Source organism: Haliotis rubra, unplaced genomic scaffold, assembly GCF_003918875.1.
Source record: "Haliotis rubra isolate DU_JTF1 unplaced genomic scaffold, ASM391887v1 Scf270, whole genome shotgun sequence".
Taxonomy (NCBI): Eukaryota; Metazoa; Mollusca; class Gastropoda; order Lepetellida; family Haliotidae; genus Haliotis; species Haliotis rubra.
In genome coordinates this window covers 142,104-160,552 of record NW_025766781.1, presented here as the reverse complement: position 1 = coordinate 160,552, position 18,449 = coordinate 142,104, and the positions used below count along the sequence as shown (strand labels likewise).

The 18,449-nt window shown below is 40.5% G+C and overlaps 1 protein-coding gene across 1 annotated transcript; it reads right to left on the bottom strand.

The window, feature by feature from the left end:
* Window positions 1-1,359: 1,359 nt before the first annotated feature.
* Window positions 1,360-10,011, bottom strand: LOC124280634 (acid sphingomyelinase-like phosphodiesterase 3b). The gene is made up of 6 exons (XM_046716616.1): window positions 9,779-10,011; window positions 5,452-5,644; window positions 4,312-4,556; window positions 3,315-3,478; window positions 2,668-2,845; window positions 1,360-2,015 (listed from the first exon to the last, which is right to left on the bottom strand). Exons 1-6 carry the CDS (start codon window positions 9,849-9,851, stop codon window positions 1,501-1,503), a joined length of 1,368 nt encoding a protein of 455 aa, XP_046572572.1. The 5' UTR covers window positions 9,852-10,011; the 3' UTR covers window positions 1,360-1,500.
* Between the last annotated feature and the right edge of the window lie 8,438 nt (window positions 10,012-18,449).

Sequence of the window (18,449 nt, the reverse complement as noted above, 5' to 3'; positions counted from 1 at the left end):
GTGAGATTAGTAGTTTGTCTGAGATTAGTAGTTTGTGTGAGATTAGTAGTTTGTGTGAGATTAGGTGTTTGTGTGAGATAAGTAGTTTGTGTGAGATTAGTAGTTTGTGTGAGATTAGGTGTTAGTATGAGATTAGTAGTTGGTGTGAGATTAGGTGTTAATATGAAATTAGTAGTTTGTGTGAGATTAGGTGTTAGTATGAGCTGTTAGGTACAAGTGTAACAGTAGTTGTTGATGTGACATTCAGTCGTGTGACATTAGTTGATTAGTTCAATATTATTTGTTAGCAGAGTCGTTAAGCTCGGTTCTTCACGTGTTAAAAGTATTCCGTTGTTTCCTCTATAGCTCGAGCGGTGGGGTAGCCTAGTGGTTAAAGCGTTCGCTCGTCACGTCGAAGACCCGGGTTCGATTCCCCACATGGGTACAAAGTGTGAAGCCCATTTCTGGTGTCCCCCGCCGTGATATTGCTGGAATATTGTTAAAAGCGGCGTAAAACTGAACTCACTCACTCACTCTATAGCTCACAGCATCTAACGTCACGTGGTAGTGATCCATGAGCACATACTTATTAATAATATGATCCATTTTTTAAAAATCGATTATTGTACAATGGAGATCTGTTATTTGATAATGGAAAGGAAAGGCTTTCATCGCGTCTAGGTTCACAGGTGTCACAGGATATAAACAATGCTGCAACTTATGAAATCATTAACTGCATGTGAATAACATTCAAATTGTTGCTTGGAATTGTTTTGTGTGACTTTAGTCTTCGTACATGTTTGACTGAGGTGTTAAACAACATTATCTCATCAACGAATCTCATTTCATTCGTTTTCTGACAATGTCATGTGTATTTTCAACATTTTAACAAAAGTAAACATCCCGAAGTATGACGTATGGTGTCGTATTATCAAACATTCCCAGAAATAAGTTCCCTGAGGCAATACGTTTCAACATATCTGATGTTTTGGAGGTATTTTAACAGACAAACATGATACGGTAATCAGAGGATGCCTTTGGTTAATTTATTCTCTCTTCGTATCAAGTCTTTTAACTTTAAAAATAATTGTAAAAATTAACTTTATCACTGACAGATAATGTACCTAAAAGTGACAACAAAACGTTCTGTCACAATTTCATGGATTTCTATAAAAAGGTTCCGAAATATCCAGTGTGATTCCTTAATGTAAACTTGAATATTCGGAAGACTTATACCGAATGTACTGCAACGGAGTGAATGGAATTCGTATAAATACTTGCACTGAAGGATCTTGCACGAAGCATATGCTGTTATATCAGCACCGCTGTAGTGACACATGACATAACAATAATGATATAAGACATATGACGTAACAAGTGTTCTGATCGAGGATGTTTTATTCACATAACTGGATTACAGGAATATAAAATGTCGATCAATGTAAAATGTAGAGTACAAAAATAGAAAAAAGGACTCTCAAATTGTTGTGTTCAGAAATCGACCTTAAACAGAACTTCTCTCTAAAACAGTCCATAATAAACGGCAACTGACATGACAATAAGAAAGGAAGAAGAACACAACCTTGTCGAACCTCCAACTACTGTTGTGTAGCAGGAATCGAGCGACGTCTCGGTCAAGTGGATGAAACCACAGTTTAATTCAGCTCGACACTTCGCATCACAGGCATTCACAGTAGTTTCTCCATTAGCCATGACAGAGATGTACCTGATATACTTATCAAGAAGAGATTTGTCTGTCTTGAAGGCCTTTATTATATTATCAACGGAAACTGCCGAGAGATCAGGCTGACCGTACGCTTCGCTGGCTTTGTACTCAAGTTTCCAGTCAGAGGCGTTGTTTCTGTTGCTGGCAGTCAGGTCCATGTAGTACTGGTGGATGTCAAGAGGGACTCCGGTCTGATGGTAGTACTTGACAAGTCTGATGGCTGGGTTGTGTGGATCGCCGCTTTTCTCAGGGATCTTGTACCGCCAGGGTGTGACTGATGGAGCTATGAACATTGGCACACCCGGACTCCCTAAAATATACCAAGAAAATCAGTCCAGAACCAATCATCTCGCACAGTCATGTTAACAATTTTGATAAATCAAAAACAGCGCTAAAAGATTCACATATTTTATCCAACCTCCGTGGCTGAAGGTGTATAAGGAACATCTTCAGATGTCCGTCATGGTCAAACATGAAACACTGCTTCTAATGCCCCACTGAGTAGGATTTCGTATATGCATATATTGTGCCAAACAGGCAAACGTTAAGTACTAAAATAATGAGTGCATATGAGTGCAGCATTTTCAGCACAAATTCATGCAATGCAATGTGTTTGCAGTTTGACACAGCCATCTCCATCAGAACATTTGGTTATTGGAATATGATTTATGTCGAAATTATAGAATATGTCGTGAGTGATCAAATTTTGATAATAAACATGTCTATCACTTTCAAACTATTAAGGTTTAAGAACACAATTCTAGATGTCATTGATCGTCCAAACAAGTGGAATTTGAGGATGTTGAGGAAATGTATATTGGAACCTGCCTAAATTGCATCTCTGGTTTGATGGATCTTGGTCGCTTTGTCTCTTAGTAGTTAGATACCTCGATATTATTGAAGTATAAAGTATTATCTGCGAAGATGGTTGAAAATAACCAATGAAAATGGCAGGAACGCACCGTCATTCTTTTGCAAGAGTTTGAATCCGTCGTAGTGGTCGTGGCCGAAGAACATGCCCACCATGATGTCGGCGTATGTACGGCTGATGTCAAGAAAGCGTGTATTGTAATGGGTGTAAAAACGCTTGACCTTCCCAGGAACGTGGATGCCTGGAGGGACGTGGGCGGTAATCAACACCTTCAGCAGGGAAATGAGCATAGAAAGTGGGGATCTTTTCTATAAAAACACTATAATATCCCAAACAACAAAATGTCGCGCAATGAAACTCTTTTTAAGCGTGGCTTCTAGGACACAGAGAGTAGATTATCGTGTTTGCTGATTTAAATGGTTTAATTGTCAATGCCAAAATGCCAGAAAGAACAGTGTTGGCATCATTGCACTTTGAGAAGCCCGGTGGACCAAGCATGGCCGGATTTCTCTGTTCATATTGTGTTTGGTCGGAATATATACTAAAAGTATTCGGTTTGAACAAGACATAGTTTTGAATCAAATCAGAGAATCATCAGGCTGAGATAAAGGCCTTTCAGAAAACCAAACATTTACGTACATGTATATTGAGAAAAGATGTACTCTGTAAGGTTTTTTTAAGAAAGGTACTTATCCTACATCTGGAATCAATTTCATATATACTCTGCTTTGTTACTACCTTCTCTCCATCAGTCTTGGCTTTCTGGAGAACGCCCTCCAGCCAGGCGAACTGACCAGTGGGGTCGGTCATGTCAGCGGTCAGTTTGTCCGACTTGTAGTAGATGTTTGTGTTCAGCCCTATAATCCTCAGTCCCTGCGCTGTCTTCACGGTGTAGTAGGCACCTGCCATGAGATTATGGGTTAAGCACCAGAAGGGTCGGTGGGGTAGCCTAGAGGTTAAAGTGTTCGCTCGTCACACCGAAGACCAGGGCTCGATTCCCCACATGGGTACAACGATTGAAGCCCATTTCTGGTGTTACCTCGCCGTGATCGTGCTGGAATATTGCTAAAAACTAAACTAACTCACAATAGTACATTCAACACCAACAGCATATCTGTTCTAACATGGCATCAAATTTCAAAACCAAAAGTGACAAATTTTAAAATTGGTAGAGAAAAGGTCTGACAGAATAATTATATTAATCTGAACGATTTCCTCCGTTAGCGAATCCTGGCACTGCTAAGGGCACCAATCTTTACACATGCACGAGTTCAATCTAAGATCCAGAACACCCATACACTACTATAAATTCTATAAAACACATTTTTAAAGACTAAACCATATCACAAGATGGTAGGAACCGGCTGTAAAACCACACACATTTGATCACTATCAACATAAAGTGGCTTTACGAAACGTTTCAACTTGCTATGCGTCACCCAATCCAAAACCATACCACACTTACTCAAGGTGGAGCAAAACGGCTATCAAAACTGAATCATCAGATTCTAATCATTGGCTCTGACCAACGTAACAGAGTGCTTGTCTACCTTTACGGAAGTTTAAAAAAATACTACTGTTAATGACTTCTTCCGATAATATGACGTTAGACAGATCCATGTAGATATGACGTTAGACAGATCCATGTAGAAGTTTATCGAGTGTCAAAGACGAACTATAAATATTTGGAAACATTCTGATCTTATCTTTCCAACTTGGAAATAGGGTTGTCTACCTTTACGGAAGTTCGCCATCTGTTCTGCATCGCCAATCCAGTCTTCCCAGAGTTCCGCAGTGGCGTTGTACAGGAGGTGCGGTGTGTCTGGGAGCTGGTCGGATGGGTACCAGTCGTTGTTCCCCATCGTGGCGTAGACCTTGACCCCTGGGAACGCCGTCTTCAGGGCGTCCGTGATACGTCTGAGGATGTTCAGTACGTATGTCTCATTGGCGTATTGATCATCGACATGTCCTATGTTATCCCTGGAACACGGCGGAAATACATGAGTAATGTATATATTAACAAACTGATAAAATAACCAAGCCATGTTAAACGGAAAACATTGGGTATATGGTTTCGTCATTAAAAGTAACAGGGTCTGGTTGCAACGCAGTACCGCCGTTTCTAGTGATATATAATTGTCTGCAGAAGCAACGTCATTTCAAAGGGACGTAACTGTTTAGTACGTTTAGACACATTCAGCACCAAGCGTTAATGCTGGTCTTCAAAAGAAATTACATAGCTCTAGTAGTAGGTTAGGGACGAAAGGGCGCACTCGTCGTTTCCGAAACAAAGATATAGCAACGTAAGGTGCAGGGGAATTTTCATTATAGAATGGGGGTACAAATACACTGGTTAAATGAAGGTTGTTTGTCTTGAAAAATAAATAAATTGAAAATAAAGAACCGGACGATACCTCTTGTAATGAGTGAGTGAGTATGCTTTTACGCTGCTTTTAGCAATATTCCAGCAATATCACGACGGGGGACGCCATAAATAGGCTTGACACGTTGTACCCATGTGGGGAGTCGAACCCGAGCCTTCGGCGTGACGAGACCCCCAAACTCATAATGCATTTTGCAACATTGTAATTGCCATGGATTACTTAGACTAAGTAGCTTATCACGCTATCACTGTATTCGCTTATCTATCACTCTCCAATGTCTCATAGGTCGAATTTCATTTCTATACCAATCATGATTCTTCTTTTGAAATATTGAACATGTAGCTAAAGATTTGAAATTCGCCATGTTGGAGTATTTAAGCCGGTCTTGAATCGCTTTTCACGAGTTCGAATCCCCCATTTGCTTCGATTATGATCCTTGGTTTGTCCTTATTGATTGTACCAAAGTGGTATGAGTAATATATCATGCCTACCCAGTCCAGAGAATAAAGTCTACATCGTCCTTGATGCTGACCATGGCGTTGATGCTGTCATTGACAAGCCGCCAGGGGGAGTCACACCAGTAGTCGCCATAGATACCACGCACCGGAACTTCGTCACTGCAGGACCGCATTTCAGACCAGTAGGTTGGGTCGTAATGGTGGTCCGTGATGTGCCAGAAGTAACCTTAATCAGAAACGCCCCGTCAAAGTTACGATGTATTGGTATGCTTTGTGCCTAATACGAATTATGCGTGATTCCGGATTTGAATATCTCCCCAGTTACCAAAGTTTAAAGGTTCATAATATCAATCACTGACTTTCCCGCCTGAGGCTTGGTTACTCAGAGACCGCTGCAATAGCTGTAAAATTTCTCATTTTAAAGCAGCACTTCCTGTACATGTTTCATAAGTTATGTTCGTGTTTTAATGACGACCTCTGTGCGATAAGAATAGGCCCTTAACGTATGCCTGTTGTCTTTAACTGTATATTCATAATGCTTATTGATAGTACAGCATTTCAGCAAATGAGAATGGTTTTCCGCTACCTTTAAACAATATTCTAGCAATATCGCGACGGGGTACATCACAGTTGGGTTTCGAACACTGTTCCCAAGTGGGGAATCGAACCCGGATCTACAGCGTGACGAGGCGACGCTTTTACCAGGCTACCCCTCTGCAAATGTATCGTAACAGAATAAATCATGAAACAACATTCAGTATTAATTTGGCCCAAACTGAAAACTTTATCCTTTCTGCGTTGAGACCTCATTTGAATGAAACATGCTTTTCTTGATCTGAACGCAGGGAACGGATAGACTATGCATTGTAATACTATAAGATATGTTTACATATGGCTGGACACTGAATGTCAAATCCACCTTCTTGTCTCTTGTGAGTATAGATAGACTATGTATTGTAACACTTTAAGATATGTTTACATATAGCTGGACACTGAATGTCTCTTGTGATATAAATATAACAACTATTACCTTATGTTATTGCTAGGATGACTCGTCGCATGTACCGAACTTAATATTGTGATTTTGCGTGCGTACGTGCGTGTATATGTTACGAAGTACTATGTTAATTTTAAAGCATTCGTCCTCGACCCAATTTAAACCGTTATTACCCAAACCCATCAATAAACAGAAAGTACTGAATTTATTAAGTCCATAACACTGCAGACAAAACATGGCAAAACTTACACGTATCCCCAACCACGTGTTTCATCACGGGACGCGCGGTATTAGGGTCGTGGCACACGAGCGGATCCTTCTTTACAAGGGCTCCCGATAGGACATACATTTCAATATCAATACACAATAATACAGGATTAGACTGTGCGTTTTGACTTGCATTCTGTCGACATCCTGTTCGGTGAGAATGAAATACGCCCTTAGGACACCTCGAACGTCACGTCACGCTCGATTCCCCAAATGGGTACAATATGTGAAGCCCATTTCTCGTGTTCCCCGCCGTGATATTACTTGAATTTTGCTAAAAGCGGCGTAAAACCTGTCACGCGAGTCGCGTGTGTGGTACGCAACATGGCCGTAAGTGCCTGCGCATTTGTTTATTCAGCTCATCTAGTTGAGCCGTGCGTCCCGTGCTAATTGTTGCTTGCTATGCATTGTAATCAACATCTTTTAACACATATGTATGTACCCTCTTGTAGAGGAGTATACTATCTTTTTGTACATGTGACTCCCGTCACTGTATCTGTTTTTATGAGGGAGATATAAGCGTTTATATGTATACCTCTTATTTATCAGGGGTTTTGCTAACTACAAAATTGTACAAACTATCGTCTCAATATCCACCTATGTCTATTTGTAGTAAAGCTCACGCTCTTCTTATGCGTGCATTCCCCTTCACATACGTTTACACGTTAGTAATTGTCGTTTATGTACCCAGGCATTAATGTACAGTCGGAAATAGAAAAATACTATTTTTAAGGCTGTCACTCTGTATTCCTAAAATTTACACAATTGCAAATAGCATATGTCGAAATAACCCACATCGGCCTTACTGGGCGTTTAGTGTGTTGCGTAATAGGATATCCAGAAAAGCATGTTTACTCGTAAAATCGGGCAAAATTTAGAAAAAAATACGGATGGCTGCTAAAAACAATAGATCAGACTATAGATGTCAGTTAGGCCGCTCGAAATGCATGTGCTGCCTACAGGCACAATGGGACATCTCAAAGATATTTTATGCTTTCTTATGTGTGTTGAATATGTTTCATCTATAGATTAACATCTTACGTGTCTTTCTTTCATAAAGTTTATGTTGTGATGTGTAAAAGAGTATGATCTACTATGATCCCATAGAAAAGCTTATATCAGCCATCGTATGAAATGTCTAAAAATATATAGGTGGCATGACCACCAGAAGATCGACAGGACTGGATAATATTTGTAAATTTTTATGACAAGCCGTTTTCTTCCCCAGTGTAATTCGCCTAAAGGATTGTTTTATCTTAGCTGATATCTCTATTCACCCAGCCCAACCTCAACCACCGTCTGCGACACCCGCCCTGCTTTTGCTTTTGAGACGACACCTCCTACCTGTTCCTTTTTTTAGTGATAGTGAGACTCCATAGCAGCTACATCCTTAATAGCTTCAGTGTTATAGTTATTTTTTTATGTAATCTATTGTTTATAATGAAGCTAAGTTTAATTACAAAATGAGCATTTAAAAAGTGTCCTTTGTAATACAATATCATAGCACACTAATTTGCATAAAGCCATGGTCTGTTCGAAATAAGTCGCTTTGCACTAATCTCTCCTCAGTAAAGTCCTTTTTCTACGTTTCCTATCTCCCTACCACTGAGACTGTACTTAGGTCGAACTTTGTTTAACAGATATTTCACACTTTCATATATTAACTACATAAATTGTAGATATAATTTTCTATTTCCGAAAGTACTTTAGCACACTTCTTTGCTGGACAGAGGCTAGATGCAAACTTTCACCTCGCGACGTCCGCGCGTTTACGTCATAGTTGGACGTGGCCAGTTGTCCATACACGTGGGAAGGCCTAGACTGCTTTGTGCATGTCGACCTGCTTCCTAGTTGTCAATTGTGGGATGACCTGACGACCGAAGTTGGGAGCTCAAGACTTGTTTTTGTGATGGTATATCTTGTTCTGGTCTGTATGTCCTATTGGTCACTTGGGGTGTTAAATGTTTATTAGCCCGATACTCTCCCTGTAAGTGGCAGTAGTTAGGTCCTTATTATCCCCCACTCATTAGGTGTCACCAGTCAATATATGGAGTCTTTGAATGGCATTTAGAAGGGTTACACATAAAGGCAAGAATTTATGGATGTCAACTTCTTTATTGTGAAGGGTCACGACGTTTCGAAGTACTAGTATATTCTTACTCCTTCATCAGTCAATATATGGTCGAGCTAGTCTATTAAGGCGAGTTTAATTAGCTAGCTACCTGTTGTTTTTAGCGGCTTGTTGTTGTGCTTGAGGTGCTAGTTCATTCATGCTTGAGCGGGTAATTAGCTTTAATAAATGGTTGTATCAACAATCTGTTTGTGTATTTGGTTACTATCCTGGATCATTATCCGTCCAGACTCCCTGGACGGTAGTTGGCGCCGTGACAAAACCAATCTCACCCACGCACTCAATTATAAACTGCAATATTGGACATCAGTTGTAATAAACTTCAAAGATCAGATGTACTGTCCAGACATCAGTAGTATATTCACATAATTTTAGGCACAGTCGACACAATGGAACAGTACATAGTATACACCCTTGTCTGATTGTTTGTTTCTTTAAAAATAAAGATTTTGCTGACTCCTTAGACAGCCCTCTAGCTGCACAACAATCAAACCCGAAATGCACTAATATGAGCCACAATCCACGGAGTTGACGTACGATGACACCCTGCTTACCAAGTCACCTATCATTACAAATTCCCACACCCTCTAAATTGTATGTACAAAGTAAGTGAGTGAGTGAGTTTAGTTTTACGCCGCGCTCAGCAGTATTCCAGCTATATGGCGGCGGTCTGTAAATAATCGAGTCTGGACCAGACACTCCAGTGATCAACAGCATGAACATCGATCTGCGCAAATGGGAACCGATGACGTGTCAACCAAGCCAGCGATCCTGACCACCCGAACAAAATAAGTGAACCCGCCCTCCCCATGCATGTCATGTACAAAATCAATGACACCCACTAACTAGTACATGTGTACAAAATTGATGCCTCCCTTACCTCCCCAGAACAAATTGGGTGACCCTTAAAAATCATCATCATCATCACCCCACCCCCCAGCCATGAATTAGCAACGGTTCCTTACCTTCATGTGCATATGAACATGTCGAATATAGCAGAAGTACAGCGCACACCTTGAGCCAGCGTTCGCCCTGCATTTTCTCCGCAGCGCCTTTGCCTTTCGTATGTCGTCTGTTCGGTGACGCGGGAAAAGGCCGTGTGCAAAGTACCTTCTGCTCTATGCATACGATACACACAAAAGGTAAAACTTCAGGTGTTCACGCTTAGGTTTAAATGACATTCTTTTAAGAAACATGAATCATCTATATTCTCATCTCATTTTCTTTCTGAGGTCCTTGCGTGAGGTAAGTTGATAAGGAAACAACGAGTACGTTGGGTTCAAGGTCATAGGCTCGACTGGGCTTCCTCCAGCTATTATTAGAATGAGTTATTTTGGCGACTTGTGTTACAAGCAAGCTGCAAGCAGCGGTAGCAGCACAATGGGTAATCTATTTTGTCAGCAACAAGTGACTAAAATGTCGCTGCAAAACAGGAATTAATCAAATCCAAATAGCGGCTGATATAGACAAACTACATAAACATGGGACCGCCTCCGTGGTGTAGTGGTAAGAGTGTCCGTCCTGAGAGCGGAAGGTCGCGGGTTCGATCCCCGACCGCGTCATACCAAAAGACGTTAAAATATGGTACTTGTTGGTCCCTGCCTGGCGCGCAGAATAAATGGGTACAACAAGGACTGGTCGGCTCGGAGTCAGAATAATGTGTCTGAGTGGGGTATTCATGCTTCACTGCGGCATGGTATCTCAGTGGGCTAGCACTATAAAACCAGCTTCAGTCTGGGCTAGTACAAGCAGCCGCACATACATACACACGCATGCACGTCGTCATATGAGCGAAATATTTTCAAGTACGACGTTAAACCCAATTCACATCACCTCACCTCGCATAAACATGGTTTCTGTTTTCCAGGAAGTTGGACATACCTCTACGAGTGCAAGGCGAAGGTTTCCAGGCCTTCCTTGGCTACCTTACATTTGTCCATCTAGTGTACAGGGCAGAACAATCCAAACTGCGTAGATCGATCTTCATGCTGTTGATCACTGGATTGTCTGGTCCAGACTCGATAATTTACAGACCGCCGCCATGTGGCTGGCATATTGCCGTGTCCGGCGTAAAACTAACGGAACTAACCCACCCACAGAACAGAACACCACTTTCTTTCTCTGTGACCGAGTGTATCAGCATGTGAGGTAAAACATCATTTAAATGGTGGTGTACAGTGGTTACCCGGCGTTTTTACACTTTTCATTATAATGTTAAAGGTCACATGCAACAAAAAAATCAAACATAATTAAAACGCAATTATCACTTATTCATGACATATAATATACATTGCTGATTATGAAAAAAACATATAAACAACATTAAAAGCGTACAATCGCAAATCAAAAGTGCAATATTTTGTACTTGGGTTTACTTCCCTAGAAACGAAGCAGCCGGGATACCGAACCCAGTCAGAGCGGGTGGGTGTGCACTCAAGTGTAACGGCTGGTTCATTTGCAGATGCCCTCATTGTGTGTGTATATATAGAGATGTTGGGTTTTCTAAATACATGCTCATTTTTTGTGTATAACATTTTGCAATCAACAGACATCATAACATGTCATGTGTACAAGTATCACACCTGCCTGTCTGTGTAATTACATAATGTGACAGAGACCGCACTAGGGCCATAAAGCAATGCGTTTTGTTTATGGTGTATAGCTTGATAGGTGTTAAATTCAAATTGCATGTGGTCAGTGATTGAAGTTGTGTATTGAATATTGTCATTAGCAGACAGGTAGGCAGACACATAGGTGTCAATAAAACAGACATATCTATATCACAGTTAGAAATTCTGTCAATGCTAAATATTGACATTGCTTTTAAGTATCGAACTGAGAAAGTGACTCGGTAAGAAGAACGTGTGGTGAAATAGACACATATATAAATAGTTAAATCGGTAATCTACTGTCATAACATAAAAAAGCTCGCGCCTGTGAAATATCAACAAAACATTAGAAAAATAGCTCACACCAAAGCCTTCACCGAGTATTCACCGGACAACCCGCTTACAAGCTGCGCGAACCTATGTCACTGCGCATGTTCTATGAGCGCAGCCCAGCTGTTGAAACCACTTTTCCCCCAAGCGCTGAATCGTTTGAACTCCGATTTCGCGCGTTTTTTTCATCGCGTTATTTTTCAATTTTATAAGGTGAATTTGCATTTTTTGATGATTTGTTTCGGTAAGTCCATACCGAAAGGTATCAGAATCTGCAAAGTTGTGTTTTACGTTGCATGTGACCTTTAACAAATTTACATAGTTTCTGTTGGACAAATGAGTTATAGCAGTTGAATAATTGTTGGAGTTTTAAGTTTCTGAGAAGTGTTTCAGAATGTTAATTTCCTTTTGATCATTGAAATATTTACACTTGAAAAACGGCGAAATTCATCACTAAGTATTATAAAATTTCATAAATGTTCATTCTGGTGACATTAAGTCCAAAAGATCAGTAATTTAAATGATAAGGTGGTGGGTCGTTTATTAAATATGTTTCAAGGGTATTGTCGATGTTACAATACGACATACGCGGTGGTATGTGGTCCTGTGCATATAGCCCAGGTCACAATTCAGTTGAAGTTGAGCAACGTTGGTCGTTGAATGGGTGACCGTGTATACCACGACAGTACTCCTGACAGTTTCTCGAACTTCAGTCCCGCCCCACAACAAATTAAAGTACACGTGACACGTCTAATCTCACCCAAGCCTAGTTTGTTTGTTCTTGCCTTTGTTCATCCAGCAGTGAATGATTTTCCGGTGGGATACACCGTCAACGCAGACTGCAATGAGCACCAATTGTACGTCGTAGTCAGCGACGTTGCTGGTTGTCGACGAAGAGGAGAGCGACTGACGCCAAAGAGCCCTCAAGAAGTTCATCCGCTCGATGGAGGGGGCATTTGTGGCCAGAGAACCAGGGCCCCGTTTCACAAAGCGATCGTAGCGCTAAGACAATCGTAACTCCCATACTTTAACATAGACTTACGACAGTCGTAGCGCTACGATCGCTTTGTGAAACGGCCCCCAGAAGACTAGTTTTCAGCCGAGGAAATTTGAATGCCCAGCGATACAGGGATGAGGTGTCGAGGCATCTTTTCATCTATTAGAAATTGTCATGTATCACAAAGAAAGTTGTTTAACAAACTATCATCGTTATAAACATGATTGTTGACAGTAGGCGCGGAGTGAATTTAGTTTGGCTGCTTCACAGAATGCCATACGTATACTGTCCACATTGCAGCGTGTGAAGAGACAACCCCAATCGTCAGCTGGTGATACCAGGAAGAAATACCACGTTGGTGAGGACACAAAATATGATGAGAATGCAGACCCATCAGTACAGTACCCAAACACAAGGTAAAAACTGACAGAAAGTTACTTACAAGGTGAAAGTCCGTAGCTGAGGTTACAGCTGAATCTCAGTCTTTGCATAAATTCAGCAGCAAAGCAAGACAGCGTGAAACCTTTGAGTGACACAGAAAACATATCACCAGCCTCCATGAGATATTCTGAAGAGCATAAAGTTGAACCCATAAACTGTAAGCCTTTGATCTCCGCAGAAAAACTGTTGACACAGCCCAATACACCAGAAGTTGAAACACTGCACAAATTACAATCATGTATGTTCCAGGGAAGAGTGTTTCATATCATAAAACATCAGTGCATTTTTTAGATACTAATGGCTGCTTTCTGCAAACTGAGAGAGGGTTGCCCTGTATAATCTGATGACATCCATGCTGCTCTTGGTGACAAGATACCTTTGAGTTCGAAGGAAACAACAACCTTCACCACACATTGAATGATACTGCACAACAACAAAAGAGTATTAGCAGTGCAGAGACTGTTTACACCAGCCGCCATCACGCTCACAACAAAAAAACATTCAACTCGCTCTATATTTGAGTTGTCAGTTCATTCTATTTTGCGTTTAAAGTTGGTGTCATAGCAGATCTAACTAGAAAGAAGGGACTGGAAAGAGGGTATTTGCTCATGGAAGTTTAAAAATCTGACAGGAGACATGCATTTTGTATTTGTCTGCGGTAATCTTCTTCCGTGTTGTTGTTCATGCCTTGATGTTGGGTTAATAAAATAATCATCTGGGAGGGCCTAGTGGGTAAAGCGTTCGCCGAATACCTGGGTTCGATTCCCCTCATGAGTACAATGTGTCAAGCCCATTTCTGGTATCCCCCGCCGTGATATTGCTGGAATATTGCTAAACGTGGCGTAAAACCGAATTAACTAAGAAACTATGTTAAAATGTGTTACCCATGTGTTCCATTTACCCCCTCAACTCCACATCCCTCCCATTATAGTTTGTTTGTAATCAAGCTGTCTGGCGGCAGTCTGTAAATGATTATAGCAGGAGGTACCCGTGCAGATCCGGATTAGAATTGGTCTTCAACAACCCAGGACTGTCGTAAGAGGGATCGGGTAGTCAGACTTGCTGACTTGGTTGACGCATGTCATTGTATCAAATTTGAGTAGATCGATGCTCATGCTGTTGATCACTGGATTGTCTGGTCAATACTCAATTATTTACAGCTCGTCTCCATATAGCTGGAATATTACTTATTTCGGCGTTAAACAACAAACAAACATACAAAAACGACCAAATGGAACGGGCTGTCTGGTTAATTGACTTGTTGAGTGCAGCGTTAAACAACAAAACAAACAAACAAAAACATCATGCAGAAAGCGGCCCTCTAAGTTCTTTTTAACAACAACATTGGCCTCAACCACGAGCAGGTAAAATCACTTGCAATTACTATCTATCTTATTGTGATGGAGTTAATTTTACTTTTAGATGTGTGTTCAGCAGTGGTTGAATTCAGGTTGCAAATAATAAATTTATGTCATAGGTTTCATATCAATAATTAAGGATTGATTTGACTTCATTTTTCAGGAACTGATGGAAAGATAAATGGAGACAATCTTGGTCTAAGAGTCAATACAAATGATATCAGAATGAGTGAGTGAGTGAGTGAGTTCAAATTTATCGTCACATCGGCAATATTTCAGCCATATCGTGACGAGAACAATTAATTTTATACATAGTAAGTAATGGTAAATTGTAAAAACCTGTCAACGAAGGACAGTAAAATAACTAGCTTATCACAGATTAGAATTTAAAACTAGTAATTAAATCTAAAACAGTTTAACTATAGATGATAATACAAGGTAAAAACAGGCTATATATTGCCAATAACTGAAGGTAGATCACCATACTAGGGACCATGGGGACTTACAGTACATTTACTTCCTGCATGGACCCCAGCTGGATTTACACCATCCCTTCAGCCACTAGCAATTTTAGATAATCTAGCCACAAATTAAACGAACATATATTCCACGATTAAAATAGTAGTATGTTTAAATCTACTTTGAAAGTTTTGGGACTTACTTACTCTCCCAGGAGGACAATAATTTTACAGTACTTTAACCCCCCTTTGAGAGTACAGCCACTGACAATCTAAGTTACTATTTCACACTACATATCATTGAAATACATCTATCTAAACAACATATTAATCAAAATTCATTAATTATATCAATTCCTTTTAAAAAAAACAAGCATTGAATGAAAATGAACAGCATTAAAAAGATCCATAACAGTTTTAACATTGAAATACTTATCCCTTATGATGGAGAATTCATAGGGATACACAAGGGATACAAAACGGAGGATCGTCACCTTTCAATAGGTACTAATGAGTATATCTTGTGTGGCCAATACGACATCGTTGTATGATGACCTCTTCAAATCTGGAATGACAACCCAAGTACGTGTAACCAATATAGGGTTTTATTTCATGTAATTTATTAATACCTAATTGGGTGTCCCACTTCTTCTGCATCAGATCACGGATGTACGATCTAATCAGAGGTTTGTAATCAGAGTATGGAAGATGAAGTGGTGTCACAGATTTGTTGAGTGCTGCCTTAGCAGCAAAATCGGCCAGGGTGTTCCCAGAAAGGCCAACATGGCTGGGCAACCAACAAATTCAATAATTTCTAATAAAAGTGGATGTTTACAAGAAAGATTTTTAATAGCCTGAAGGCACGAAAGAGAGCCAGAAAAAGATTATATATTGTTTGTATTTAGGGTGATTTAAAAAATATTTTAAGGCTGTTGATATGGCATTTGCTTCGGCTGTAAAAATAGAGCTGTGATCTGCTAATTGATAAGATATTGTTCTGGATCCAATGACAGTGGCACAAGCCACTGTGCCACCGTCCTTGGACCCATCTGTAAATAAGGATTTGTATGTATTATATTTACTTTTAATTGATTATATTCTTATTTATATTGTAATTCATTGGTGTCTGCTTTTTTTAAACATTGTCAGTGTTAGGTCAACTTCTGGTCTTACCAATTGCCAAGGAGAAGAGATAAGGCGGGAAGGAGCTATATTTTCCAGCTCAATGCCAGCAGCAGAAATGAATGGTTTAATTCTTAGCCCAAGAGGTGGAACAAGAGAAGGCTTTTTGTTGTACAAATCCTCATAGAGAGGATTGAAGACACAGTTATATGCAGGGTTAGACTTATTTGAATATAGTTTAGTGAGATACTGTAAAGATAATTTGATACGTCGTTGGGCAAGAGATGGCTTATCGGCCTCGACATAGAGACTGTTCTGAAAGACCCAAGACAAAGTCTTAGACCTTGGTGGTGGACAGAATCTAATATACTGAACAGCAAAAGAAACGCAAGTCTGGCTTTTTGTGAAGTTTTTGAATAGAAGACAACCAAAATCATTTCGAATCATTTATTCTATAGAAAACACTGTCAATTTAACAGCTAAAAGTTGCTGTTGACATTGAATTGCAATAAGGTCAAATTGATCACAGTCCGTCAAATGGAGATACCCCTGAACGCGAAAAGTGACAGTCTCTTTAGTAGCGCGTATTGCCACCTTGAGCTTGCACACAGGCCGTGCAACGTGGCCTCATTGAGTTCACTAGAGTCTCAAAGGATGCCTGAGGCAATTGGTTCCGCCAAAACACCAATCTCTATTCCAATTGTGCAAGTGTGAGTGGCTGTCTACCTGCCCCAATTCTCCGTCCAATTTCGTCCCAGAATGGGAGCCATATCCGGTAAAGAGATGGCCATGGCAAAATGTTAATGTTGTTCTGAGCCAGACAATCCATCGACACCCTTGCTGTGTGAGGGATGCAAACGTCATTGGCGTTGTGGACGTGCCAAAATTGGCCCCACATATGGCCTTCGACAGTGGATTCCAGCAGCCCAAAGACGACGCCTAATCGTATCACTGGACACTGCTCCCCTTGACCCAAGAACTAAGGCTGCTGTTACTGTTGCTGCTTGAGTTCGGTTCCTTAGAGTGACCCGGATGAACCGATCTTGCGTATGAGTTGTCACTCGTTGCCGTCCGGTACAGGGACTATCAGCAGCAACCCCGGTTTGCTGATGACGTTGAGCAAGTCGTGTAATGGTGGTAAAATGACAGCCCAATTGTCTAGCTACAGCGGTTGCAGAGCTACCTCGGTGCAACTTTCCAATGGCCATTCCCCTCTTTGTGTGGCGTGTACACCTCCTAGCGTCAATGCTGAACTGTTTTTTGACACAAACCTTTATAAAGGATACCTCAGAGTGAAATGCATGCTTTCCATCCAGAACCGTCGATGCACGTGCTAAAATTATTGTTTTGTTGCACCGTTGGTGTGTTTGTGCCCGTGTTTCGTATGGACGTCAAATTGCATGACATCATCTCATCGGGGATCATGACGTCACTTTACCATGAACGTTCCATAAACATGAACGCTTACCTTCATGAAATTTCATTTTTTCGAAACCTGCGTTTCTTTTGCTGTTCAGTATAGTTTTAGGTTGCTTTTGCAGGCTCCACCATACACGATGGAGCCGTAATCTAGTTTAGAACGGATGAGTGATCTGTATAAGTGTAGGAGGGTAGTTTGGTCCCCTCCCCACTTGAGTTGGAAACAACTTTTAACAAATCAAGTGCCTTCAGGCATTTAGCTTTAAGAGATTTAATGTGTGGGAGAAAAGTTAAATGCGAGTTGAAAATAACACCCAAGAACTTGGCCTCCTTTACAACTTTGATGGGTGTGCCATTTAGAGATAGTTCAGGGTCGTTATGCGGTTTGTATTTACGGCACAAATGTATACAATTAGATTTGGATTTAGAAAATTTAAAGCCATTTCAAGACACCATTTATTTATTTTGTTTAAACACAACTGCAGTTGCCGTTCAGTAGTATGCATATTTTTACCACGACAAGAAATATTAAAATCATCCACAAAAAGTGATCCATCTATTGAATCATTTAAAACCTTGGATAAACTGTTGATCTTGATACTAAACAATGTTACAGACAAAATACTGCCTTGCGGGACACCCTGATCCTGATTGTAATGGTCAGACAGGGTTGAACCCACTCGGACTTGAAATTTAAAAAGTTGGATATAAATTGAGGCAAACGGCCTCGTAATCCAAAGGCATGTAAATCTTTTAAAATCCCATGTTTCCATGTCGTGTACACTGCATGCTGTTTATGAATTATGGCATTTTTACAAAAGATTCTAAACGCACTAAATGATCGATGGTACTACGGTTTTTACGGAAACCACATTGTATATTAGTTATAAGTTTATTGGTTT

What these genes read in the sequence shown, in the direction of transcription:
- LOC124280634 (XM_046716616.1), bottom strand. Translation starts at nt 9,851, where the DNA reads ATGCAGGGCGAACGCTGGCTCAAGGTGTGCGCTGTACTTCTGCTATAT. An exon ending in ATGTTCATATGCACATGAAG is followed by an intron (nt 5,645 to 9,778) that starts GTAAGGAACCGT and finishes TTTCTGATTAAG; the next exon opens with GTTACTTCTGGCACATCACG. An exon ending in ACTCTTGCAAAAGAATGACG is followed by an intron (nt 2,016 to 2,667) that starts GTGCGTTCCTGC and finishes GGTATATTTTAG; the next exon opens with GGAGTCCGGGTGTGCCAATG.